The sequence below is a fragment of the Microcebus murinus genome, chromosome 23 (genome assembly GCF_040939455.1).
Source record: "Microcebus murinus isolate Inina chromosome 23, M.murinus_Inina_mat1.0, whole genome shotgun sequence".
NCBI lineage: Eukaryota > Metazoa > Chordata > Mammalia > Primates > Cheirogaleidae > Microcebus > Microcebus murinus.
In genome coordinates, this window is record NC_134126.1 from 22518203 (window position 1) to 22531573 (window position 13371).

The 13371-nt window shown below is 34.5% G+C and overlaps 1 protein-coding gene across 8 annotated transcripts in view; it reads right to left on the reverse strand.

Annotated features, from left to right (window-relative positions):
* Positions 1-591: 591 nt before the first annotated feature.
* The window catches only part of RPS6KC1 (ribosomal protein S6 kinase C1), a 139058-nt gene continuing 126278 nt past the window's right edge, over positions 592-13371 (reverse strand). For all 8 annotated transcript variants that reach the window (XM_012781623.2, XM_012781622.2, XM_075997058.1 and 5 more), the window contains 3 exons: positions 11651-11733; positions 10484-10579; positions 592-1526 (listed from right to left, as the gene is read on the reverse strand). In XM_012781623.2, coding sequence (XP_012637077.2) covers positions 1416-1526; positions 10484-10579; positions 11651-11733 — 290 coding nt within the window. In that variant the 3' untranslated portion in view covers positions 592-1415. The remainder of the gene's footprint in view (positions 1527-10483; positions 10580-11650; positions 11734-13371) is intronic.

Genomic DNA, 13371 nt, shown 5'->3' on the forward strand with positions numbered 1-13371 from the left:
CATTTCCTTTCTTTCAGAAGAACATTTTCTGCTTCCATCCAATTTGATGGGAGGACCTGGTTGACGGCAGATGGAAGCTATACAGATGCTCTTGGAGTAGGGGTGGGCTTTCACACAGATCTCAAAAATAAAAAGAATAAAAACAGTCAGAAAATTTTGATTATTTCTGGTGGCTTTTAACTTGGAAATAGTGACTTCTTTCTTCTTTGGGTAAAGTTTAAAAAAAAAACAGATGTTAACACCTTTAAAACATTTACAAATTTTTGTAAACAATGCATAACTACGGGAGCTATCTTAGCAACATAAAGAAATAGCAAATAAAGTATCTGGACATGTGTGAACACTCATATTTTTTCTACATAATGTCAAGTAGATTAGGAGTTCAAATCTGGAAATCTCATCAATATACACAATAAACTAGGATTGCCACTCAATTTCAGTTAGATGAGACCCTTTGGTTCTTAACATACCAAGCTAAAAAGTAAAATGAAGTCAAGCATAAGCAGCAGCAGCAGAAACTGATGGCATTCCAAAAGGAAAAGAACACAGGCCTTTCTAAATGAATGAATGAATGAATCTCAAGCTATCAAATGAAGGAGAGATCTAAAGTTTTACCATGTTTATTTTATATCATGATTTCTTAGTCCTTGTTAAGATGATACAATTTGGGGAAACATATATTCCCTTCCCTTTTTTGTTGCATGTGTGTCAGCAGGAGTAGGAAGAACAGAGTATGAGAGAATAAGCAAAGAGTACAGGAAAGGGAAAGATGGAGAGAAAGATGAAGTTGAAGAGACACACAGACTTATATGAACCTCCCTCTAAATAAGCAGTATCAACCAACAAAGTACAGAGTTGACAACATGGAGTCCTTTCTTCTCATGGAAATCATCTGGTACCACATTCTAGATACATTAATTACACAGCATATAGCATCTTCCAGCAGACATCATGTGTATTTTCTTTTTTTTCTCACTTTAAAGCCTCAAAGATGACATTATTTGCAAAGTATTTTTAGTGTACTATTAAGCAAACATTAATTTGATCATATAAACCAATCCTGGTTAGCAGAAAGCACTGTTAGCTGCCACATAAAGGTCCTTCTTTCAAGTAAAACTTCATAGAACTTAGTATCAGAGGAATTTCTTGAAGGAACTCTGTAGATTAAATTAAGATCACACCTTGATTAGAGGTGTATATATAATGGCCTCTGGCAAAATTAGCTAATATCTTGTCCAGACAGTAACTGTAAATTAATTGTTCTCTGTAGCCTTCCTCTGCCCCCTAGTTCCCACAAGGGTCTTCATCCAAATGCTCTGGTGCTCCACAAGTGACCATGAGGCAGAGCGGCCTCTGCATTGGAGATGCCTGTCCCAGGGGAGATCAGAATATGTGAAGATAACCCTGAATTGTATTCATCTCATCAGTTCTGCCCAATCCACAGGGGTAAAAAATGGATGAGATTTAATATCTTCAACACCAGCAACTCCAGCACCAAGCCGTTCCAGAGGGTTGAACTGCAAGAGCTAAAAAAGAAGGACTTAGTTAGTAACAGGAATCCAACTGGCAAATCAAAGGAAAACAAAATATATGAAAGGGAAGAACTTCTAAATTCAACCCACAGTGACAAATGGACTTGATTAACAGCCAACTGTCTATGTTTTCTTGAAAGGGAGCTATATCTAAAACCATTCTAAGCTGTGACGTGGTCAGGAATATCTGAACTGAGTTTATGCCTTTTCATCTGACATGAAACACAGCTTTGAATAACTCACTTCGTTTGCTTCATCCTTATATAGCATAAGAGGATAGCTACACCATATCAGTTTCCTACTCGAAAAGTACACCAAATATTAGTTAGACATTGCACTAAATGCTGAGAGCCAGTTACTTCTTTTGTAATTAGGAAGTTAGGGAGGCATAAGTCTTTCAATTCCAAAAGAACTATATATGCACTGAGGCTAAACCTTACCTAAAGTGTGAACAGGCTAATTAGTATTCCCAAATTACTTTCTTTGGCATAGCTGACTCAACTGAAATAATTTGATCTAATAAATAAAATGTTTGAATTTCTTCAAAAGTAGAATTCTGTGTAAAATAAATTTATAATGTCATATGCAACAGGATTGTTAACAGTGTGGGAAAATAGAAATTATTATATACAATTACATAGGGACTCTGAACATGCTGGAAGAAGATGCCTTGAGACATTCATGCATCTTCAAATTTTTAATAGCTTGACTGAAGAATTTAGCATAAGCTTCATCTATGGTAAGTATAGATTCGATGATTGTTATAAATTTAAAGAATTGTGCAATCATCACAATTCAGTTTTAGAACACACTGATCACCCTAAAAAGTTTCCTCATGTCATCTGCAATTATCCCACTCCCATTCCCAGCCCGAGGCAACCACTGCTCTCCTTTCTGTCTCTATAAAGTTGCCCTTCTTGGACATTTAATATAAATGGAATCATAAAATAGTCTTTCGCAGTTGCCTTCTTTCACTCAGCATAATGTTTTTGAGGTTCATCCTACGTTGTAGTAGGTATCAACAGTGCGTTGCTTTTTATTTCTGAATAGTATTCCACTGTTTGGATATACCACATCTTGTTAATCCATTCAGTTTGATAACATTTGGACTTTGCAGTTTTTGGCTGTAATGAATAATGTTGCTATTAACATTCATGTATATGCCTTTGGGTAGACATATGTTTTCATTTCTCTTGATTACATTCCTAGAAGTAGAACTGCTGGGTCACATATAATACATTCCCTAACAACTAATGATGTTGAGCATCTTTTTGTGTCCTTATTAACCAGCCCTATAGCTCTTGGTGAAGTATCTTATCTTTTGTCCATTTAAAAAAAAAATGTTTTCTTTTGCTGTGGATAAACCAGAAAACCTTGGCCCATTTTAAAACTGAGTTGCCTGTCTTACTGAGTTACACGAGTTCTTTGTACCTTCTGAATGCAAGTCCTTTATCAGATACATGATTTGCAGATATTTTCTTCCAGTCTGTGATTTGTCTTCACTTTCTTAAAGGTGTCTTTTGAAGTATGCAAGTTTTTAATTTTAATGAAGCCTACTTTATCAATTTATCACCATGCTTTTGGTGTCCTATCTAATAACTATTTGCCTAACCCAACCATCATGAAGATTTTTCCTATGTTTTCTTCTACAATTCTTATAGTTTTAGCTCTTATACATAGGTCTATGAGCTACTTTGAGTTCATTTTTTGCATATGTATGAAGGGTCTGAGTTCATTTTGTTTTTAGCATATAAGTATTTGATTTTCCAGCACCATTTGTTAAAAACACGCTGTTGTCTTAATTATCGTGGCTTTATAGTGTAGAAATCAGGTAGTGTTAAGTTTTCCAACTTTATTCTTCTCTTTCAAAACTGTTTTGGATATTCTAGGTTCTTTGCCTTTTCAGGTACAATTTTGAGTCAGCTAAAGGTTTCCCAATTTTGCTGAATGTCTCAAAGAACCAACTTGTGATTTCTTTGATTTTTCTCTTATTTTTCTAACTTCCACTATGTTGTCTGGGCTGGCCTTGAAATCCTGGGCTCAAGAGATCCTCCCATCTCAGCTTCCCTAGTAGCCGAGACTATAGGAATATGCCACCACGCCCAGCTTCCTTTCATAGTTTCTTAAGGTGGAAGTTTAAATTTTGATTGGAGAGCTTTCTTTTTTTTTTTTTCTAATCTGGTGTATAACATTATAAATTTTCCTCTGGAACAGATTTAGCTACATACTACAAATTTTGATATATTGTGTTTTCGTTTTCATTCAGTTCAAAAACATTTTCTAGGTTTTCTTGGGATTTCTTCTTTGACATGTGTTACTTAGAAGTGTATTGCTTAATTTCCAATTATTTGTGGATTTAGCAGATCCCTTTCTGTTACTGATTTCTAATTTAATTGTTATGGTCAGAGTATATTGTATCATTTCAATCTTGTGAGTGTAGTAGCACAATCATAGCTCACTGAAGTCACCAACTCCTGGGATCCAATGATCCTCCTAGCTCAGCCTCCCAAGTAGCTAAGACTACAGGTGCATGCAATCATGCCTAGTTAATTTTTACATTTTTGTAGAGACCAGGTCTTGTTAAGTTGCCTAGGCTGGCCTCAAGCAGGCCTTGCACCTTGGCCTCCCAAACTGCTGAGATTATAGGCTTGAACCACCGTGCCCGGCCCCTAATCCTTTTAAACATTGAAACTTGTTTTATGTCCTAGAATATGATCTATCTAGGAGACTGTTTCATGTGTACTTGATAAGAATGTGTATTCTGTAGTCACTGGGTGAAGTGTTCTATATATGTTGGTTAGAACTGTTTAATAATGTCTGAGTCTTCTATCCTTGCTAATTTTCTGTTAATTATCAAAAACAGGGTATTGAAGCCTCCATTTATTATTACTGACTTGCCTATTTTTCCTTTCAATTCAGTCAGATCTTATTTCATATTATTATTAATGCATAGACATTTGTAATTGTTTAAGCTTCCTATGTATTGACTATCATTATGAAACATTTATCAGTCTCTAGTAAGTCTGTCTTAATGTCCATTTTATCTGGTGTTTAATATAGCCAATCCAGCTCTCTCAATGGTTACTGTTTGCGTGGTTTATCTTTTCAATCCTTTTTCTTTCAACCTCTTCGTGTTTTTGAATTTAAGGTGTGTCTCTTGTACACAGAATATAGTAGAATCTTTTAAATCCAGTTTAACAATATCTGCCTTTTGTTTGGTGTGTTTAGACATTCACTCTGAACATAATTATTTATGTGGTAGCTTTATGTTGGCCATTTTGCTACTTGTTTTCTAATCTGCCTTTTTTGTTCCTCCTTTACTGCCTTATTTTGTGTTAAATGCTTTTTATTGTACCATTTTAGCTCCTCTACTTAACTTTCTTTTACGATTTTGTTTTTAAGGGTTTTTTTTAAAACTGGTTGCTGTATCCTTAAAATAGGCATTTTAACTTAATTACTTCAGAATGTATCATTTATCACTTCAGAATATATCACTCATAACTTATCACTTATCTGTTTCAGAATACTACCTTAATTGCAGCAAAAGGTAAAAATTTTGCTCCACCATAGTCCCTTCCTTTGTCCATTATTGTCATATTACATGTACATATTATATCTATATATGTTACACACCTGACAGCATGGTCTTATAATTATTACTACATACAATTTTATGTCTTTTTTTTAAAAGTTGAGAAGAGAAATGAGAAAAGATATAGTCTTTTCTATTAACTCCTATCTACCATTTCCAGTGGTCTTTGGACTCATCTGGCATCATTTCCTTTCAGCCTGAAGGAATTCCTGTAGTGCTTCTTGTAAGGTAGATCTTCTAGCAATGAATTCTCTCAGTCTTTATCTGGGAATGTCTTTATTTCACCTTGGTTTTTGAAGGCTAATTTTGCTGAATTCTTGGTGGACTGTTACTTCCTTTCAGCACTTTGAATATGCCATTCCACTGTCTTCTGTCCTCCACTGTTTTTGTGAAGGACATTAACGCTTCATTCTATAAGAAGAGTTGTTTTTCTTTTACTGCTTTCAAAACGTTCCTTTTTGTTTTTATCTTTGGATAATTTGACTAAGTCTGGATCTCTTTGTATTTTCCTACTTTGGGTCTGTTGAGCTTTTTAGATGTGTAAATTAATGTTTTTCAGCAAATTTGGGGAGCTTTCAGTCAGAATTTGTCCAAGTATTTTTGCTGCCCCTTTTTCTTTTTCCTCTCCTTCTGGAACTATACACAGACACACACATACAATATTGTCTCACAGATCTCTGTGGCCCTACAGATTTTTCTTCAACTTTTTGGTCTGTTTTTCAGATTAGATAACTGAAAGTTCTTCAAGTTCTTTGATTCTTTTTCTATTAAATATCTCAAATTTGCTGTTCAGCTGTTTTAGTGATTTTTTTCTCTAGTGAATTTTTCATTCATATTATATTTTTAAACTTGAGACTTCTACTTGGTTCTTTTTTTTAAAATGTAATTTCTATCTCATTGAGAATCTATATTTGTTGATTCATTGTTGTCGTACTTTCCATTAATTCTTTAAACATAGTTTTAGTTCTTTGAAAAGTACTTATAATAGCTGCTTTGAAGTCTTTGTTAAACCCCAAATCTGGATACACTCAAGGGACCATTTTTATTGACTGCTTTTCTTTCTACACATGGGTCATAATTTTTTGTTTTTGTGTATGTCCTGCATTATATTTCACTAAAATAAGCATATTTTAGTTAATATATTAGTATTTTAGCAACTCTGGGGACTGATTTTTTTCCCCATGAAGATTATCATTGCTGTTGGTTTGTTTATTCTTTGTTTGGTAACTTCCTTCAGCTAGTTCTGTAAATCTGCTAATCCCCCTCCCCTCTGATAATGTGCAGCAGCTGATATCTTGGCTTGCTTTTTTGTTTTTTCATTTTTAAGGTTGCCTTTCTCAGTGTCACCCCTGCATTTGCATAGCTTAGTCAAGCAATGAGTGAACAGAGGTTGTGTTCAAATACCTCGGCCATTCAAAAGCTTCTGTCCTCTGCTAATGGGTAGCACACAAAGTTTAGGCCACTTTCTGCTGGGCTCTTTCCCTGTTCCTGTGTGCATTTATGTAGCCTCAGGATTGCTCTTCAAGGCCTGCCCCACCCTGGCAGAATCTTTGCAGCTGACCAAGCAGGAAGGTGGAAATGGGAGCAAACCTGGTCAAGAATGCCACAGAGTCCCACTGTACTTTCCCAAAGTTCAGATGTTTAGCAAGCATAAATACTTTCAGATTGTTGTTTCCTTTGATCAATTTCCAGAGCACTGAAATAATTGTTTTTACCAATTCTGTTCAACTTTATACTTTTTCAGATGTAAGAATTTGCCAACTTTCTCATGTAGCCACAGCCATTCAAATTTGAGAATACTACTACAGCAAATAATTTTTTCCAGAGAACATAACAAAAACTGATTTAAAAGATTTCTTTACAATATTAACGGTCCTATATATAAGAAATTCCACTATTCAAATGTAACCCAAACTTCTATTTCTTCTCTTCCTTTTTCTCTATTCTTTTTCATTCATGCTTCATTAATTTAATTATTTATATAGATATCAGCTGATTGCCTGTGATGTGTCAGTCCACTACTTTTTTCCTGTACCTTTTCACCTGTACCATCAGCAGTTGCCTCACTCTTACACTAGCAGCCCCATAATTCAAATACATGCTTCACTGAATTATAAATTACTGTATGTCATGAACTTTCAACACTGTCCTATCAATAATAATAAAAAAGATTTACATGACACTTTACTGTGCACCAGGCATTATTCTAAGTGCTTAACGTAAGTTAATTCATTTAATTCACAATAACTATACAAATAGCTACTATTACTATCTCCGTTTTATAGATGAGAAAACAGAGGCTGAGGGAAATTGAGTAACTTAAGACCTTACAGACAGTTAAGTAGCAAAGATAGGATTTGAATTCAGGCACTTTGACTCTGGAATCCATACCTTAACCACAACACTACAATGCTCCATCAATGTGTATCTGCAAATTGCCAGGAGTCTATTACTTCACTTGGACATTACAAAATCCATAATGGGAGTGAAGCACATACCTCAAAAGACTATACTGACAGTATAGTCTTCTCACTTGACATTATTATGCCTAGCACTCAAAATGACCAAACTACTGTTCATTAAAGCTAACTGCTCAAAGAATTTTTATATTAGAAGTTGCTCTAATGTTTTAGGAGAAAAGCTGTTAGTATAAAACAAACATCATAGGAATATTCTAAATGTGTTAAACCCATTTTCACAGAGAATTCGTGTCTATTGATCGAAATGCAGAAGGCATCAGCCTTTATCAAATTCCATTTTAATATAAACTGAACATATCAAATATTGGTAAGAATTAACTGTAACTACAGCATTATTTTAATATATCAGAAAACATAAACATATATAAGTTATTTCTTCTTTGTTACGGTTGGCTTTCCCACCCCCATTCTTTCTAAAACATGACTTCAAATGGGAAATTCCAAAGGTTCATATTTTGACTTTTCCTAAAGACAGTTTAGTCCATAGTCTCCTTCACATATTTGCAAGTACAAGTCTACAGGGCAAAAGTATAATTGTTTTACACATGACTATCTTGCTTATTCTTCCATTTTCAATGTTATAGCAGGCCTCAAGAGAGATTGCACAAAGATACTATTGCTTAAGAGAATGTGTCAGCCAGTGGCACATTCAAGATAATGAACCCAAGACAGCCACTGCCAACCTCCTTTCTCCTAAAGAATAAGCAACAGAGCTGAGCACTAAGGGCACAGAAATTTGTTTTGAAGGTCTTTTCCTCACATAATATCTTTCAACTGACAAAGCAACTGTGTCATAATTATTAATAACTAAATGTACACTCTAAGGCATAAACATGCCTGCTCTGAGGATTTTTTTTCAAATTGCACTTAAGAAGTAGCTATGTTTACTTTAACATCATGCACTTGACTCCAACAGATGACTGAACCACGGGTACAGGGGATTATGAAATCTGAGAACAAAGCAAGAAGCTGAAAAGACCAAAGAGGAGAATACTTCCCCCGAGCAGAATAATTATTTTCATATAAATCATTTTGTGATTTTTTTCAAGTGACCTCTATGACCTGTGAGGTAGTGGAAGAGGAAAGTCAAAATGACAAATTGCTAATCATGCCAAGAGACCCCTTTTCCCTTTCCTGATGATGTTTCCTCAACATGAGTGGTCGTTTCCTTAGGCGGGCCAATGACAGAATGCTGATTTCCTATATAAGCTATACATATCTGCACTTGGGGACTTAACATACCATAAGCCCAAACTCCTTTACGACATAATTTCTAATAAAGAGACGAGCAGAACTTGATAAATTATTGTGGGGAATTCTATTTTCAATGTTACATAATAATGACTACTTCTTTAAGGAAGAGAAGTAAAAAATAGCAGTTGCTAATCTTCTCTAAATTATTTGCCAAAAAATACTTTGAATTTACCTTATGCTACAACAAATAAGATGAAATCAAATGAATTGCTGTTCCTTTTTTCCTATTAGAATGAAATGCTTTATATATCTCTTCATTGCCTCTTAATCCTTAATCCACAGGGCTCTGGGCATTCTCATCTCAGCATTTCCAACCTGATTATCTTTCTTCATATTTTACATACTCTGGGAAAATTAATCTTCCTGAAGTGCAACTCTGATCCTTCCCCTCTTCTGCACAAAAATATCAAATCTCAAATTTTTAATTAATTAAATACTATTACTCTACTCTGGTGCTTCTGATGATGCAATCCCATAAGAGAACCCCAACTTATCTTTCTACACTCACCTACTGCTATGACTCATCTCTATCTTCATCCTTCCATTCAGATAAATCAGACTTTTGATTTCCTGAACTAGATCTTTCAGACTCTTTCCTTGCCTTTGTTCAAGCTCTTCATTTTTACCTGGACCATCACCCTACATCCAACCTTGCCATGGTGAAATTCTAGGGTCCAGAAAAAATAACACTCATTCCACAAAAACTTTCCTAACACTACCACTACATTAACTATAAACCCTCCTTCTCTGGACTTGCCAAAGTATTCTTTTTAAAACCTCTTTGACAACCATTATCAAATTCCATCTTGTAGCATGGTTATTTGTGAATCTTACTTTTGTAGCTTATACCACTGTGTCTTATATTTAGCTCTTAATCATCTTTTTCAAATAATCTTTTCCATTATGCTTTTCATAAAAGTGTAACGATCCCAGGCCTGACAGTTCTTGCTGATTTGCTGTGGGCCTATAATAAAACAAGACTAACAACCCTCAGCGTACTTAGCAAAAACTCAAAATGAGGAGTATTTTAAATATGGAGAATCAATTTAAGACTAGAGTTTCAAACTTGCCCGTGGGATATTGAACTTCAATTATCCATGGTCGTCTTCTTCAATGCCACCAAAATGTGCTATTTGACAAAACCCAAGTCCTACCAATGGATAAAGTTGTAAGAGTGATCTAGGAGTGACAAAGTTTTCTAACAACACTTTTCTTCTAAACAATCTGAGTAGCCCATTGCTGTTTATAAATAAGAATTAAACACTGAAAATAGCCATTCATCTACAGTTACAAAATATAATAGCAAAAAGAGCAGCCCCAGACAAGTAAAAAGCAGTACTCAAATACCACACCTATGCAAATAAATATACAAAACTGACTAAATGTTAATTTTGACTCTTGGAAAAAAAATGTTAATACCAACAAGTTTTATCTATCTTCTCTGACCCCACCAATCCTTTGATAATAGCAAAAGCCTAAAAATGTACAGTATTAATTCTGAATGTGTCTTGTTTTAGGTTAAGTGGGTTTTTCTTGACTAAAACTCATTTCTTTAAGGTTGTGGAACTGTAGGCCCTGCTAATCTGCATGGCTGATATACTTGGCCAATAGGTCAATTAAATTACCTGTTGAATGAGTGAGCGAGCCTCTTCAGAGACACATTCTGGCATGTTCAAAGTAGTGTGAGTATTTATTCCTGCTGGATGGCACTCAACCAGAGTCTGAAACAATCAATCAGGTACACTTCTTATCCCAAATAACATCATATTTTGTCCTATCACAGGATTTATGGACAGCAAGTACAAAGAGCTCAACAACCATCTTAATTGGAAGTATAATAATTAACACAGTGCCACCTGAGCAGTCTAGAATGGAGGCTATGAGCCTACAGAATTTCTAACTAAAATGAAGACAGACAATTATTGTGATCACATCATAAGCTTATGCTACTGTCCCTTTTCCCTTAATTACAAAATGAACGATTCAAAATAGAAAAGCTAAATTATACACAAAAACAAAAAAGGGACTTGATATCTCTAAAATGTTTTAATGTTCTTAAAAACCCTCAAAGTTTAGAATTTGGGAGTAGTATAACTTTACATATATGTAGAACACTTTATAAGTTTAAATGTATGCAAAGGAGATTTTTAAACTCCACAACAATCTTTGATGGGTATTATCTGCATATTTAAGGTAGACGACTACTTACAAAAGTATAACTGCTCATTTCCTCTGTTTTCTTCCCAGGAGGCAATCTGCACAATACTTTATTAATATAAAGCCTATTAACCTCAAACATCATACTCAAAAGTTATTGATCTGAGAGTATAATTTTTGTTCTTAAGCCAGAACAGACAGGAAAAATCAGCAGTATTGAGAAAAAAGATAACATTATCTTTAATATGTACGTTAATTTTCTTAAATGAGAATTCCATACCAGTTTCAGACACGATGTTTAAAACATCTGGAGAATTCTAAGATATCCTTACATTAAAAAATCTTAAACCTTACAGATTTGACTCTGTTAAGCTGAATCATAGATAATGAAGAGAAAAAAAGGTTTCATCTTATCGTCTCACATGTAACATTGTGACATAAAGGATTTTACCATCAATTTATTCAGTGTTTAAAAAATCCTCTTGATAAAACTTGCATGTCTTTGCTTGTTTTTGGTATTAAAGCTTTTCTTACTTAGTCCCTGACCTAAAAACTAAAGGCAAACGCTAACGTTCTCAATTGGAAATCAAGGTAGCATCTGTGTAAATTTGTGAAATGCACAGGTCACTGCTCACCTTGCCAGTGAGAAGTTCAAAGAGGACAGCACCCAAACTCCACCAATCACAGGCTTCAGTTTCTTCTGTGATTGCTCCAACCTCTAAACACACCAAAAAAGGTTGATATTAAAATTCCAAAGGTCAATTAAACTTTCAAAATTAACATGTATTAACAAGGTGACCTTTTTAATGCTGAGAGAGCACATACGAAATACTACTGGGCTTTCAAAATTCCTGAAAGTTACTTATCCCTTTGGTCACCTACTGTGGTTGCATTTTTTTTTTTTTTTGACGCAGTCATATATTAAACTGAGACATTTGTTCTTTAGTTGATAGAGGGACACCTTCAAGATGCTTTACTTAAAAGTTACATGAACTTACTAGATCAGCATTTTGCTTAATTTTTTAAATTTGAAAAAGTATAGCCAGTTCTACCTCAGAGATCATTTTTTGTTTTAGAAATAAAGACTCTTTAGGTTCAGAAAGAACTTCAAAAATTATCTAAACCAACACTAATTATCCTTTTATGTATAGGTTAGAAACCAGAGAGGTGAAATGTCCTGCCCAACGTCATATAGTAGCAGAACAAGAGACCTAATTCATAGTATCATTTTCCCTTTCCTATGTAATCAATTGTTTTCAACTAAAGAAGGTTCAAGTGAAATGCAAATCAACCCATATTGTTTTTTATAAGTACAGACAGATACATTGTTATAAGGCACAACTGAAACTATTGGCTAAGGGCTTTTAGAATATCACAATTTTATCTGTGTTATTCCTATCTCTCTCACCAGCACGAGTTCCAGAAATGTAATATGGCTTTTCAGGTATCATTTTTCAAGTTCCTGCACAAATCAGCAACAACTCATTTCACCATTTTTTGAGGCTTTTAGCTCTTAAGTCATGTTTGAAGTCTTCCTGTCCTTTCCTAATAGCATCCAATAAGTCACTAAGCCTTAACAATATCTACCCTCTCATTTCTACTTGACTGGAAAAAAAAACAAAACTATTTTATTATAGGTAGCCCACAACTCATAACAATAATGTTCAGAAATTTTAAGTAATTAGGTTAGAACGTGGAAAGTAATAGGTGAAAGTGGTACTCAGGTGCCCAGCCTTTTAACCAATGCTTAATCTCCTATGTGGGAGAACTACCAAACTCACAAAACAGCTTGAGTTTTAAGTCTTGAAGCAAAGGTCATGTGGACCAGAAAAAGGAAACAACAAAAATCATTCCTATGCAAAATACTGAAATGACTCCATTTCAGCAGTCTTCTACATCCTTTCATCTGGGTTTCAAACAGCCTTATGTAGATGTCCACCCCTTCACAACTAGCCCTTCCCCAGCCCATCCTCTACCTGAAGTGCTTCATGCAAGATCACAAATTCTATTCTCCAACTAGCTGCTCTTAGCTAGGTGGTAAAAAGAAACCAGATGTTAACTAATTCAAACTATTGTGTGAATGACTGAAAGTCTTCTAATCTTCCTAGAACCACTTGCATTTATACAATAGTTGCTTATTTGAAAAGTTGAGACCTACCTAACTACCAAACAATAGAGGCTTAATTATACATGGTTGTGGTAAAGCTATATGATGGGCTACTACTTCATAACCATTTTAAATAATGTCTTCATATAAGATTTAATTATATGAGGAAATGTCTGTATATTACATTTTTTAAAAAGCTATAATAGAATTCTAATTTTAAAAGTATGTATTTAGAAAAAACACTGAGGA